At 46.0% G+C, this 15,105-nt stretch overlaps 1 protein-coding gene across 8 annotated transcripts in view; it reads left to right on the top strand.

Moving 5' to 3' along the window:
• Nucleotides 1–15,105, top strand: part of TMEM241 (transmembrane protein 241) — a 116,520-nt gene that overhangs the window by 56,520 nt on the left and 44,895 nt on the right. For all 8 annotated transcript variants that reach the window (XR_011252400.1, XR_011252402.1, XR_011252401.1 and 5 more), the window contains 3 exons: nt 1,234–1,269; nt 4,750–4,784; nt 10,955–11,024. Coding sequence is in view for 5 of the 8 variants with exons in the window: in XM_069569026.1 (XP_069425127.1) it covers nt 1,234–1,269; nt 4,750–4,784; nt 10,955–11,024 (141 nt within the window). In the remaining 3 variants the exon portion in view is untranslated. The remainder of the gene's footprint in view (nt 1–1,233; nt 1,270–4,749; nt 4,785–10,954; nt 11,025–15,105) is intronic.

Below are 15,105 nucleotides of genomic sequence, written 5' to 3' on the forward strand. Positions count from 1 at the left end.
CCAACCTAGATAGTATATTCAAAAGCAGAGACATTACTTTGCCGACTAAGGTCCGTCTAGTCAAGGCTATGGTTTTTCCAGCAGTCATGTATGGATGTGAAAATTGGACTGTGAAGAAAGCTGAGCACCAAAGAATTGATGGTTTTGAACTGTGGTGTTGGAGAAGACTCTTGAGAGTTCATTGGACTGCAAGGAGATCCAACCAGTCCATTCTGAATGAGGTCAGTCCTGGGTGTTCTTTGGAAGGAATGATGCTAAAGCTGAAACTCCTTTGGCCACCTCATGTGAAGAGTTGACTCGTTGGAAAAGACTCTGATGCTGGGAGGGATTGGGGGCAGGAGGAAAAGGGGCAACAGAGGATGAGATGGCTGGATGGCGTGACTGACTCGATGGACGTGAGTTTGAGTGAACTCTGGGAGCTGGTGATGGACAGGGAGGCCTGGCATGCTGCAATTCATAGGGTCGCAAAGAGTCGGACACGACTGAGTGAACTGAACTGAACTGAACTGAGGCCCACAGAGAAAGGTCTGAAGGGACTAACTCCTGGGAGAAGGCTCTGGTATATACTCTGAGGGTGTGTGATGGGTCCTAGGGCACCATATTTTCTTTGAATAAAGTGTTTTTGCAGCAAGAAGTCGGTAGACTTGTTAAGATAATATACAGGATACCCAGATAAATTTGGATTTCAGCGAATAATTTTTTTAGTTGAAGTATGTTTCATGTAACATTTGGAACACATTCATACTAAAGCATTATTCTTTACCTGAAGTTCAGATTTATTTGGGTGTGCTGTATTTTTACTTGCCAAATATGGTAGCCTTAGAAGTCAGTCCAGTGGCCTGAGAGAGCTAACACTCTTTTTATTTTTTGGCCAAGCCTAGTGGCATGTGGTATCTTAGTTCCCTGACAAGGGATCAAACCCTTGCCCCCTGCATTGGAAGGGTGGAGTCTTAACCACTGGACCACCACAGAAGTCCCAACACAGCTTTTAAAACTGCAGATGTACCCAAAGGAAATAATCAACCAAAGTGAAAATGCATGTGATGGTACTAACTTAGGAAATGGTTTTCAAAAATGAGCCAGGAAATGAAGTACTCTTTGTATTATTTCTTGATAATTTATAAATGTAACTGTACATAGGTATAATTTATTAATAGAGGAAAATTATTATTCTGTATATGTAAAACACATCTATTGTTTCATCTTTTATCTTTTTTTTTTCTTATTCCTTAGTGACATTGACCAGCAGTACTTAAACTATCTATTCAGGTAAAATATAATTTAAAATTTCAAAAAATAATTTATATTCTTCTAGAGCTAATGGATTTTTATATTCAATAATATCTTGATTGGGGAGATCTGAGCCAGTGTGCCTGCCAGGAAGGCAACCTAAATAATTGGTAAGATGATCAGAGTTGAGGAAGCTAAACAGTAGTTCTGCCCTCAGGCCAGACAAGCAGGGCTTCCAACCAGCCTCAAACTTTAGAGGGCTATGCCTCTCCCTAGGGCTTTTGGAGTCTGTAAGGCTAGTAAGAACCCACACCTTTTCTTATAGACCGGGCCCTGAAATTTCCTACCCAGATAGATTCCAAAGTCTGTCTTCTTAACTCTTTCCTAGACCCAGTGGATGTCCAAGGAAAGGATTTTAGTGGGAAGGTTGTGGGTGGAGGATGGACTTGCAGGCTGAGATGTCCACACACAACACATATGTAGTTGGGTGCAGGATGGAGCCTGGTTTTGGGAGAGAAGAGGGTGCTTTGGGGGTCGGGAGCCAGAGGCTGGACCTTCCCCACACTGCCACCTTCTGACATGAAGCTCTAGGGACTCTGAGAATTCTGCTTTAATTTGGAGTTCCAGGTTGTTTTGAAGGTGTTTTTGTTAAGGTAGGATGAAGTTTGAGGCTTGGTTTATGACATTTAAGTGTGGCATTGAATAGTATTGAGTAGATTTCACTTAAATGTCATAAATCAAGTGTAATATTGAATATATGGGCTTTCTCGGTAGCTCAGTGGTCAAGAATCCACCTGCACTGGAGGAGCTGTAGGAGACCAGGGCTCAATCCCTGGGTTGGGAAGATTCCCTGGAGAAGGGCATGGCTACCCACTCTAGTATTCTTGCTTGGAGAATCCCATGGACAGAGGAGCCTGGCAGCTACAGTCCATAGGGTCACAAAGAGCTGGACATGACTAAAGCGACTTAGCACATATGCATGCATTGAATATGTGGATTCTTGTACCTTTGCCCCAAAACAGGCATAGAGTAGGGCTTAGCCACTCAATAGAATAGCCTGGGAGCATTCTTGAATCCTGAGAGTCCCCAGGGCACCCTGCGGGACCTAATTGAGAAACAACGAGGTTTGCTGTCCAAAGCTCAAGTTTGCCTAATGCGACAGCATTCTGTCCAGAGGACTGAGTTCACAGAGGTGCCTTTCAGCATTTGGTGGTTTAGGCTAAATCGTGTCCTACTCTTGCAATCCCATGGACTGTAATCCACTACGCTCCTCTGACCGTGGGATTCTCCAGGCAAGAGTACTGGAGTGGGTTGCTATTTCCTTCTCCAGAGGATCTTCCCAACCCAGGAATTGAACCTGGGTCTCCTGCATTGGAGGCAGATTCTTTACCAACTGAACTGTGAGGGAAGCCCCTATCAGTTTTGGCCTCATGGATTTCTGGAGGAAGTTACTCAGCTTGAAATGTTCAACACGAGCTGTAGTCTCCACCTACAGACCCACCAGCTGCCTTTTCAAAAGATGTTTCTGAAAATGCAGAAAGGCTCTTGGTGTTTGAAATATTTCCATGACATCGTACCACTTTAAACAGTTATTCACCCCCCACCCCCCGAACTTATAGCCAATTCAAGCAGCAGCAGAGGGTTAAGGGGATGGAAAATCAAGCCACTGTGACCACCCCCACCTGCTAGTTCTTCTGCCTCCTCCCCATGTGAGGGTTTCACTGCCGGGGAGCCTGATGCTCAAGGCTTCCTGCCTCAGACTGCTGATTCTGTTTCTAAGTCTTCTTTTCAGTACAAGTGAAGAAGGTGAACCAGGGCTGAGATTCGATTTGCCACAGGCCCTGAGCATCCAAACCCAAAGATCTGCAGTTGGTCAGATCTGTCTGGACCTCTGCCTGCTGGTTTGATCTCTCTGCTGGTTTGAAAACACAGAGAGAACCTGCTATGCCTCTGGCCCCGCTAAATCCTTGAGAGCCAAAGATGAATAAAATATGGTTCTTGCTCCCAAGGCCATCACAGTGTAGGAATTAGGAAGGCGTGACATTATATTTACAAATTTCCAGACGTGGACTAGAGAACCAACTCTTTTATTTAATGATTTATTTTTACCCCCTAGTCTTTTCTTTTAGAGTCACCATTTAGGGTGATGCTGATGATGGCATTTGGGATGCCATGCCAGGCCCTGGGAGATATTTTGGGATGGAAAAGGGGTCCCTCACATCCTACCATAATAGCAATAACTTCCGCTGCTGAAGTTATAAGTGGAAGGGGATCCAGTGAGCTAGAATAATGGGGTATGTAGAGGGTATGTGCTTTCTGGAGAAAGAAGAGACAGCAAGCAGACAGCCTGTGTGAAGGATAGAAAAGCTCGTCTTGTTTGTGGGGTGTATGTTTTTTTACAGCTGCATGTAAACACTTATCTTACAAACCTACAACTTCTGAATGGCCAGAATGTGACTATTCTCCATGGCCTTTGTCCTGACCCTCCTCTCTTCTTGCTTCTTTCTGTGATGCTGCTCCTCTGGGAGCTGTCAGAAAATCAGAAATGGTGCTGGGAGGTAACTCAAGAGCAGGGCAGGGCAGGGCTGATGAACTCACACTGGTTTCCCTGTAAAACTGGCCTCTTCTACTTTCCTGTAATGTCACCAACTGCAGATCCGAGGCAGTGGTTCTCAGCCCTGGTACTTTATAGCTTCCAGGAGCCGTGACAAAGTGAAACCATGGATGCCCCTTAGAGATACTAGCCAGGATACTGGGCTATTCAGATGTGTCTGCAGGGTTAAGAATCAGAGTGAGGCCATCCAACATTAAAACAAACATTCTTTCTTCTATTTGAATACAAGGTTTTATTCCTACCGCCAACTAAACCAGCTGCCTGGTAGCGTGAGTTTTGATAGAAGAGGGTATGGAAGGTGGGCTTAGGGCCACACAAAAGTGCTTGTAGACAGGCACTGCGAGATGGCACAGGTTTCCAGAGAGGAAGATGGGAGAGAGCCGAACAGGTATGACCTGCATTGTCCCTTATAGCATCAACTACAGATTGGTCCAGGAAGTTTTCAGGCAAGGGTGGGTGGCATGGATCATGTTGTGGATTAGTTTCTTGGAAATCTAACACTCCTTCTGTAGTTAATTTTGTGATTTAGCTCACAAGTAGATTTAGCTCACATTGAACAGCTAGCGTTTAGGCTGCAGCCTCTTTGTAATTTAGAGTCTGCTTTGTTTCGCTGACAAAGACACTCTTTAGATTATCGGGCTATGGTGATCATTCATGGTATGGCTGATGCTCAGAGAAGAGTGTGGACCCTCAGAATCATCATAGGAGATCCAGCCCTTTTACCAAAACTTGAGATATTTCAGGAGATTCTCACACTCTTCCTGATAAGTTAGATTTCATCAGAATGAGAACATTCAGTGAGGATAATTTGCTTTTAGGCAAGTCTCACTGTTTCCAAGTAGGATGGATGTTGTTTTCTCAGTGCTGGCGAAGCTTTCTTCACCAGTCTGCTGTTTCTTTTTCAGTGCGGTGCTCCTGGCTTTAGCAGCTCACCCCACAGGTAAGATTTTGTTTATTTGTTTGTCTTACATTGCCCACTGACCCAGTGCTCTGACCCTGCTTATATCTCTGAGGGAAATTTTGTAAGAGAAAGCGGCTGCCTTCCAGGGTGTCAGGAATGGCCCCCATACTTGAACTGCTCTTAATGCTCCGTCATGGAATTCACTGTCCCTGCGCATGTGTGCGCTTGCTCAGTCACTCAGTGGTGTCCAACGCTTTGCGACCCCATGGACTGTATCCCCCACCAGGCTCCTCTGTCCATGAGAGTCTTCAGGCAGGAATGCTGGGGTGGATTGCCATTTCCTCCTACTTTTATGTGAATTGGTAACAAATAAAACTGTGGTCTATATTAACAGTGCAGTTGTTTGGAACAAAGTTGTATAATGCACAACTTTGTGCAGCTCAAACAGCAGCCCCCTGTTTCAAAAAGCACACAGGTTTGTTAGACTAGATAATTAAGGCAGGTAGATATTAAGGTAGGAATTTGGTGTGCGAGATTACAGAAGCTCAGCATCTAGGAGATCCCTTGGAGATCAGTTTTTCCCAGTTTTATAAAGCCTGGTCACTTGACCTAAACTCTCTGATGGGTCTTGGTGATGTTTTCTCATAGGACCATAAGGTTAATTACAAAGTGTAAGCAACTGAAACGGGAGGAAACTCCCTCTCCTCCAGAAGTGTCCAAGTACTGCCCTGATTGAGCAGCTCCGGTTCCTGCCGGTGTGTTAGCTTTCTCATAGGACCCAGCCCTATTGGTAGTCTAGCCCATTTTTAAGACAGAGGGGACACTTCATTCTTTCCTGCTTGCTTATTACACTTTCCGTGTGAAATGTCCACCTCATAGACTGGGTGTGGGTCAGCCAGAGTGCTTTCAAGACTCCTTATATCTGCACCAATTAAGATACAGTAAGAGTCAGGACCCATGGGTGCAGTCTTTTTCTTTTTTTTTAAGGCTCTGTTAATTTCCTTCTTTTTTCCTCTTGGCCGTTTTGTACCACCTGTGGGATCTTAGTTCCCTAACTAGGGATGGAACCTGTGCTCCTTGCAGTAGAAGCTGAGTCCTAACCACTGGACTGCCAGGGAATACCTTCTGTTAATTTCTGACATTTTAAAACAGGGCTTTATCCTTTTTGGTTTTGTCTTACCTCTTTTTTTTTTTTACTTGTGTCTTCATTATTTGGTAGTACTTTCAAAACATTTTAAAACTGAAATATGATTTACACAAAGGAAATGCATATTCTTAAATGTACAGCTTGATCAGTTTTGACAAAGGTACACACCCATGTAACTCACACCTCTATCAAGATATAGAAAACATCTGTTACTCCAGAAAGTCTTCTCGTGCCTCTTCGTAGTCACTCCCTTCTTACCAACCACCAGAAGCCCCTACTGATCTGATTTCTGTTGCCATACATAAGTTCTGTCTATTTGAGAGTCTCATACAAATTGAAACACATAGGAAGGATTCTTTTGTGTCTGGCTCTTGCCTTCAGCAGAGTGTTGAGGTTCATCCAGGTTGTTGTGTGTCTCACTAGTCTGTTCCCTTTATTGCTGATGAGTGTGCCAGTGTATGAACCTTTTGTTTATCCATTCACTCGATGATACGCACATGAATTGTTTCAGATTAGGGCTGGTATAAATAAAGTTGCCATTAACATTCTCATAAAAGACTTTTTGTAGACTTAGTTTTCAGTCCTCTTGGATAAATACCTAGGAGTAGAATTTCTGGGGCTTAGAGTAGTCATATGTTTACCCTTGAAATAAAGTGCCAGTTTTCTAAAACATTTGTACCATTTTACCTCCCACCCAGCAGCTAGTGGTAAAGAACCCGCCTGCCAATGCAGGAGACATAAAAGATGCAGGTTTGATCCCTGGGGTGGGAAGATCCCCTGGAGGAGGGCGTGGAAACCCTCTCCAGTATTCTTGCTTGGAGAATCCCTAGGACAGAGGAGCCTAGCAGGCTATAGTCCATAGCGTTGCAAAGAGTCAGACATGACTGAAGTGACTTAACATGGTAGCACGCACCATAGTGCATGAGGCTCCTGGTTCCTCCATGTCTTCACCAGCCTTTGGTGTTGTCTGTCTTATGTTAGCTGCTCTCCTAGGTGGGTGATGGTCTCTCAGTAGTGCTTTTGACTGAGCTGCCCTTCTCACTCACTCCTGAGTAGCTAGAAGGATAAGCTTTCCTGTGATGCAGATGGTGTGGCTTAGACACACACTTTTGGGGTGCACTGAGATGGGGTGGTAGGTAGGGACCAGGTAGCAGTTCTCTGTGTCCTGGGTGCAGACCCTGATGCTTCTCCCCTTTCAGGCATTTGGTTTGCTTCTTGGTGAGTGGGGTCTACATCTCCTTCTAATCTTTCAAAGTCACAGTTCATGCAGAAGCTCCAAGAATCTTGGAACCTTGCTTCCCCTGGGACTATTTTAGGTAAGAGTAGGGAAAAGAAATTCTTCCTCTGTTTGAAAGTTTGCATTTCCTCTTTGTGTGAGGTCCCTCTGCGGTGGCATTTTCAAGAGAGAACATTTCTTAGAACCAGAAGGGCAAGAGGACTTGCAGGAATCTGACCAGAAGTGACCTTGTCACCTGGTGTCTATTGCTAGTACTGAGATAAAGCCAACAGTACTCACTACATCTTGGAACTGACCTTCTGCTTTCCCACTGATTCTGAGGACTGAAATGTGGTGAGAGGAAATTTTCCTGCTGTTCAAATATCAATTGTTCTTGGATGTAATAAGATCGTTGCCACACTTTTCACTGTAGCAATTTCATGCTCCATTATCTTCAGAGAGATGGGATTCACTCCCTCAGAGAGTCAGCAGAATTTTAACCGTGGAGTATGAGGATGAAGGCTTAACTCAGACCTTGGTGTGTAAGCAGTGTGTTGATGCCACAAGATAAGTTTACAGTGCTTGGACCACTTACTTTGTGCTTAAAGTGGGTGTTCTGCACTAGCTGTGAAGGAATGTTGTCTTTTGAGCATCCTTATACCTTTTTTAGGCTCCTGGGTTTAGTTCTTTTGTGGTTGGGTCCAGCCAGCCACATACTGTAAGATCTTTAGGGCTAATTTTGTAGCATAGTTGAGAAGCTGGTGTACACCCTCTCTGTTAAAGTGAAAAAAGAGGCCAACTAAAGTCATCAGAGGAGAAGCATTGGGGGTCGATTTGAGATTGATTGGGCTTCCCTGGTGGCTCAGACCATAAAGAATCTGCCTGCAATGCAGGATGCCCAGATTTCATCCCTGGATCGGGAAGATCCCCTGGAGAAGGAAATGGCAACCCACTCCAGTATTCTTTCTTGAAGAATCCCAGGGATAGAGGAGCCTGGTGGGCTACAGTCCATGGGGTCACAAAGAGTTGGACATAACTTAGCGACTAACATAAAACTTCAGATTGAAGACCAGCAGAACCAAGTGGAAGGTGTTTGGAACATTCTCTGTAGGGAAAGCAGGAGGTGTTGAGGTCTCCCGGATACTCTTGGTTCACTAGCTCTTGTTATTTGTCAGAGATGGCCCTAACACAATGGATACAAGTGATGAATAATCACAGAATCGTTGCTGTCAAGAACGGGATGGTTCTAGAAGAGACCGTCATGGGATCAACTACATGACAAATGTGTGGAGGTTTTAGAAATGGCTCAACGAGAAGAGCCAGCTATGCTCTTTCTTGCTCTCAGTAATGTATGTGATCAATTTTTTAGGATTTGGGTGAGGATTATTATGTAACTGGTCAATTCCCTGGGATGGTGATTTTTTTTTGCTTTATCTTCCTCCCTCCCTATCTACTCATGACCACTCCACTGCCCTTCAGATCTCTCCACAGCTTGGGCTGGGCCATCAAGACCACCCCTTGCTCCCATCTCCCTGTTCTGGGCACCAGGAGCCCAGTTCACCTCCCCTGAGTGAGGTGGTAGCACCCAAGGAAATATGAGGTGTGCGTTTAATGTATTCCTCTCTGCCTAGTCCTCCTGATCACACTGACTGTACTGCAGTCTCCCTCACTCTGAAAGGGAGGTTGGGAAAAAGCCAAGAACCAACAGCCGCCAAAGAGACAGAACAAAGCCTTGGAGAACATCCTTCCACCCTCCCTCCCGGCAGGGGCTTGGGGCCGCCCGCTAGGATCCGGATGCTCAAGGATACCCTGGCTGTCGCTTCTGGAAGAAAAGGGCCTTCAGAAGCAGCGGAGCTCTTCATGCACTTTGCACGTCTGGGCCTGATGTTGGTTACAAAGTCCCTCCACCCAAATAAGTCTAGAGTAGACGACAGAGGTGTTCAGTGGGGCCGAATATAAAGAGAAACAAAACCCTTAGCCTTTTGCTGGGCTGTAAGAAAACCAGATCCTTGAAGACCCTCTCACTTTAAATGGAGGTACATATGCATCAACCAAACCAAACAAAATCATGATAGTTACGGTAGAAAAAAAGCAACCTTCCAGAGAAATGGAATTCACACCTTTCTTTCCCAATTGATGGTGGAATATTTGAGATCATTTTTTTTAATTTAAATTTTTTAACACCAAAATCATTTTGTATTGGGGTATAGCCAATTAACAATCTTGTGATAGTTTCAGATGAACAGCGAAGGGACCATTCGAGATTATCTAAGGCTGAGGAAGTGTAGCATGCACTGTGTCTTTTGTTCTGAAACTCTTGGTTAATAAGCTTAGTGATCTAATTTTACATATGGTAATGTATATGTCTCAATGCTACTCTCTCAATTCATCCCACCCTCTCTTTCGCCCGCCGATTGTCCACAAGTCTGTTCTATATGTCTGCCTCTCCATTGCTGTCTTGCAAATAGGTTCATTAGTACCAGCCAGTGGAAATTCACTGGGAGCTCAAATCTGGTGCTCTGTGACAAACTAGAGAGGTGGGATGGGGTGGGAGGTAGGAGGAGGTTCAGGAGGGAGGGGACGTGTGTATACCTATGGCTGATTCATGCTGGTGTATGGCAGAAACCAGCACAGCAGTTGTAAAGCAATTATCCTCTAATTAAAAAATTAAAAAAAGAAAAAGGGATGAAGAATGTTCCTCTGCCCCTACTGTGCTGTGAATACTCAGGAAAATCAGCCTTTCTGGCTCCAGACCATCCAGAACTGAGAGACAGACCCAGGCCTGGGGGTCTTGAAGGCCTGGCGCCTCCAGAATCTCAGAAACCCGAGATTTGGAAGGATTAGGCTCTCTGCTGTGGAAATGCTTAATTCCTTCTCTCTGGACATTTTTGGAAGGCTTTCTGCTTTTTTAATCTCCTGACTTCTTGTTTGTGACCAAGTTCAAATTCCAGAGAGGGAAGCAGCCAATATGTGTGATTTTCCTCTTGCACCAAGTGGAACTAAAAGAATGAACTTACTTCACTAGAAATAAATGTACCCTTTGGACCTTAAACTAAAATGAGTATGCATGGCCGTTGGCCCCTGCTCTCTTTGTGTGGTAATTAAAACACAAAAATGAGAGAAGATGTCAGAGGCATGCACTCATGATCCTTTTTTAGATATAAGAAAAAAAAAAAAAGAAAAATCTTAGAAAAAAAAAAAGATTCTTTTTGTCCTATACTCTGGCTGAGGCAGAGGTGGCTGCCGGGTGAAGAGTAAAGATCTTAGCGTTTGGAGTGACCAGGGTCCATGGTCTGGCTCCAGAGTTCAAGAGTTGTGCAATCTCAGACGCTTCACTTCTCTGAGCTCCAGTTGAAATGGGGATAAGAAAGCCTCACAGATTGCTCCAAGGATTGAAAAACCAATGTACGGAAAGCTTTTAGCACAGAGTCCTGCTCAGGGCAGGCTCTCACTAAATGGGTGATAACTGTCATCATACTTGGGCTTCCCAGTGGCTCTAGTGGTAAAGAACCTGCCTGCCAGTGCAGGAGATGCAAGAGACGCAGGTTCGATGCCTGGGTTGGGAAGATCCCCTGAGGGAGGGCATGGCAACCCACTCCAGTATTCTTGCCTGAATCCCATGGACAGAGGAGCCTGGTGGGCTACAGCCCATGGGGTCGCAAAGAGTCAGATGCGACTAAAGCGACTTAGCACAGCACATCATACTCCTATTAATATATTAAGACAGTGCTGATGACATAGAGACCCTCAAATGCTGGAGTGAATTCGCTGATATAGTGCATTTCTGGGCAGCTGGGGGCAGGGGGCTTTCGGGCCTTGTGGGTCAACTCTTGCTGTTTCCACCAGGTGATCTCTTCAGCGTCCTGGACTTTCCGTTCCTGTATTTCTACAGATTCCACGGCAGCTGCTGTGCCAGGTAATCCCAGCTCGTAAAGCCCCTCACACTGTGGATCTCTATGTTTCTGTACTACCACCTGTGTCTTTGTGAAGCCCAGGCTCACTGCCTGAATGTGCAGCAGAAGAAAATGGTACCTGGTGCCAATGAGGAAGATTCCCCCCTCGGCCATCAGAGGGCTGTTAAAGGACATTCTTGGATGCTCAGAGCTGGCCTGGGACCTGCGAGGTCCCCTGTCCTGAATAATTTTCTTGGCCAGAGCAGTGGTTTTCAGAACTGCAGGAGTGAGCAAACTCTCCCACTTTTTTTCTCTCCCACAAGCAGTTCTTAAACAGAACTTCAGTGTGTAAAAATGATGAAACTGATTCAGTTCAAGGCGAGATTCGGGTGCAGACTCACACCTTGTCAGCTTCTGCCTTGACTTCTCTCTTGTTTCTAAGGGGAGACCTCCAAAAAACCTTGACTGAACCCTAAGACTCTGAGAGACAGATTTTGAAACCAACAGCTAGGAGCTATCTAGACCACAAGGTGATCCCTAATATTTGGCTTTGGGAAGGATCAGAGATGTGGACCAATTAGATGGATACATTTATGGTGCTACTGATAAAGAATCCACCTGCCAGTGCAGGAAATGCAGGAGACATGGGTTCAATCCCTGGATCGAGAAGATTTCTTGGAGGAGGGCATGGCAACCCACTCCAGTATTCTGGCCTAAAGAATCCCATGGACCGAAGAACGGGGCCGGCTACAGTCCATGGGGTTGCAAAGAGTTGGACATGACTGAATGTCTGAGCATCACAGATAAACAGAAATTCATCCCCTCCTACCCACCCTCTTTCCTGCATGAGCCCCACTTCACTTGACTTTCTTGTGCTGAGAAATGGAAAAGCTTCTGTGGATAATCTCAAAGGATGGGTTCTCTTTTTTTTATCATTATTTTTATTTTACATTATTCTGACGTATTTATTTGGCAGCTCCAGGTCTTAGTTGCAGCATGTGGGATCTAGTCCCCTGACCAGGGATCAAAGCCAGGCTGCCTGCATTGGGAGTGCAGAGTCAGCCTCTGGACCACCAGGGAAGTCTCAAAAACATGGATTCTGATATATTTAAAGACTAGGGTTGAATTCCAGCTTTGCTGTTTGCTCCTTTGTGTCTTTGGGCAAGTTATCCTAGTTCTCTCAAACCTTAGTTTAGTTTTCTCATCTGTAAAATGAAAAGATCAAACCAATACAGGATGACTGTGTATATTAAATAAGGTACATAAAGTTCTAAGCATCTTGCCCAGCCCAGCAATGGTGGGCATTATTATTATCTGTAAATAGAATGTCAACAGACCAGGAGCAATTGCTGCATGAAAGCCAGACTACTTGTTCCCACACAAAAGAGGTTGTGCCTTGTGAAGCAGTGATTCTTCACAGAGTCAAAAGCTAATATGCAGGCTAGGTGCTGTTTCTGATGGGGGGTGTGTTAGCACACACACAGACTCAATATTATAGAGGTGGCTCAGATGGTAAAGAATCTACCTGCAATGCAGGAGTTTCAGGAGACCCAGGTTCGATCCCTGGGTGGGAAAGATCCCCTTGAAAAGGGAATGGCTACCCACTCTAGTATTCTTGACTGGAGAATCCCATGGACAGAGGTACCTGGTGGGCTACAGTCCGTGGGGTCGCAAAAGAGTTGGACATGGCTGAGTGCTAACACTTTTCTGCATTTGAGGCTCAGAATGATTTTTTTTAAAAAAATCATCTTCAGAGAAGTTTTAGGAAAGCACTGACAGAATTCATCTGCTCAGTTCCTGTCTCTTTGCTCAGGCCTTGTCACTTGCCTGTTAGCTAGGATTTGTGGTGCGAGTGTCCATGGGCTTGCTTCCCTTTGAGCCTGGTTATTTGGCCGTATTGGGTGACCAGGATGTGGAGGGAGGGTACCAGGTTTGGTTAATTTGATCAGAGCAGCAGAGTTCACGGCCCATGGGTGATGGCTTTGTGGGGTGATCTTCTGCCTCCATTTCTGTCCCTTTTAAGCTGTCTCGTAACCCAACATGAAAAATCAGGTTTTTTCATTTAAAAGATTTGGAAATCTTTACTTGAGTTAGTTTGACTCTCTATTACGTTCTGCATCTCACTTTAGCACACACAGAGCTTACCCTCTTTTAAGAATGTGTCGGAACCTCCCTGTTGGTCCAGTGGTTAAGAATCCACCTGCCAATGCGGGGGACATGGGTTTAAATCCATGATCTGGGAAGATTCCACGTGCCATGGGGCAACTAAGCCTGTATGCCCTATAGCCCCTGCTCCACAAGGAGAGAGTAGCACTCCCACTGCCACCACTCACTGCAACTAGAGAAAGCCTGTGTGCAACAACAAAGACCCAGCACAGCCAAAAATTAAAAAAAAAAAAAGTAAAATTAAAAAAAAAAGAATGTCTCAGTTTTCCCCACATCACCTCAAGGCTCCCCTATAACTGTATCTCAGACTACAAGCGGTCACCTTCAGAGGTCCTGGGGGAGCTCAGGAGGGGTCATGGAGGCCTGAGGGGTCAGAGGCCCCATTAATAGGGAGCCCCAGGCTCCCTCACTCCTGGGGGTCCGCCCAGTGCTTTTTAAGACTGCCTCCACATCGAGGGGTAGGCAAGCTGGAAGTAGAAGAGCTGGATGAGGGCAGGATCCATGAATCATTTAGAAATGATTAACCGACATGGAAGTCAGGTGATGGGAAGGACTCATGGGTACTTTCAGGAGCATGTTGGTCACAGACCAGGGGTAGCTCAGTCCTCGCAGAGTCTGTGCTGAGGGGAAGGGTCGACATGGAACCGTGCCCTCAGGAGAGGACAGGAGGAGCCCCAAGCGGACTGAGGTATGGCGGGTGAGAGCCAGGCACCTGTGATGATGGGGCTGCGGGGCATGGATGCCACCAAGAGGAACCCTGGAGGGTCGGCCACCTCACTGACCCCTGCCAGCCTTGCAGTCACAGGCACCCGGAGCGTCTCACTCCGTCTCTCCAGCCGAGAGCACATTTCCACAGGTCTGAAGGGCCACGGAGAGCTTTGGAAGAGCCAGGAAACCTGGACCCTAATTGTGTCTCTGCCTTAGTTTGCTTGTTAGTGAAATGAGACTTGGGGCTGGGGAGCCTTTCTCTTTTGGAGATCTGATTCCCCTCAGGTGGGATGAAATGACCATCCTTATTCCTGCTTTGAGAACATATAACTGAACCTGGGGCAAGAAAAAAAGGGGGAAAAATGGGGATTTGGTCAAGGTTACAAGGGTCGGTGAGCACAGCCAGGAACAGAATTGCAGGTCACCGGATTCCCAGGCTCCTGCTTCCCCACAGGGGATCCTGTCAGGGTGACTCAATGCCTTAATCCAGAGCGGGCTGGGCTCCTGGCTCCCATGCCTGCAGAGACAGACCTGTGGAAACTTTGCAGGCTGTTCGGCCAAACGGGCTGGATTGTACACAGAGGAAACCTAATCCCCGTCTCTGGTTCTGCCCCAAAAATGTGAGCTCATCAAATCTAATGAAGTGAAGGCGCGTATGTCTGTGAAATCTGGCCTTAGGTGTGTTTAATCAGTTCAACTCACTTCTAAGTACACCTGTCAAGACACTTATGTAATGCCTGCTGAGACCAAGGCACCTTGTTTGAGTCTGTTCAGGAAATACAGAGACGCCCAAGATGGGACCCCTCCCTCTCAGGGCTCATGAGCTGGGTGGGAGCCACACCCCAGAGCCCATAATAGAGGTCAGATGGCAGGATGGCACCCGACACCCCTGAAAGTACACAGGAGGAGATACATAGAGGTCAAACCCCTGGAAGGCCAGTCTCAGGTCCCCTTGGGAAGTGAGGGCTCTTTCAGGCTTTATTCCCAATGCATCTCTTCTGTGTAAATCCCCTTATTTTGGGGGACTTCTGTTATGCAGCCTTCCCCTTGAACAGCAAGGAGATCAAACCAGTCGATCCTAAAGGAAATCAACCCTGTATATTCATTTGGAAGGACCAATGCTGAAGGTGAAGCTGTAATACTGTGGCCACCTGATGCGAAGAGCCGACTCATTGGAAAAGACCCTGATGCTGGGAAAGATTGAAGGTGGGAGGAGAAGGGGGAAACAGA

Source organism: Ovis canadensis, chromosome 23, assembly GCF_042477335.2.
Source record: "Ovis canadensis isolate MfBH-ARS-UI-01 breed Bighorn chromosome 23, ARS-UI_OviCan_v2, whole genome shotgun sequence".
Taxonomy (NCBI): Eukaryota; Metazoa; Chordata; class Mammalia; order Artiodactyla; family Bovidae; genus Ovis; species Ovis canadensis.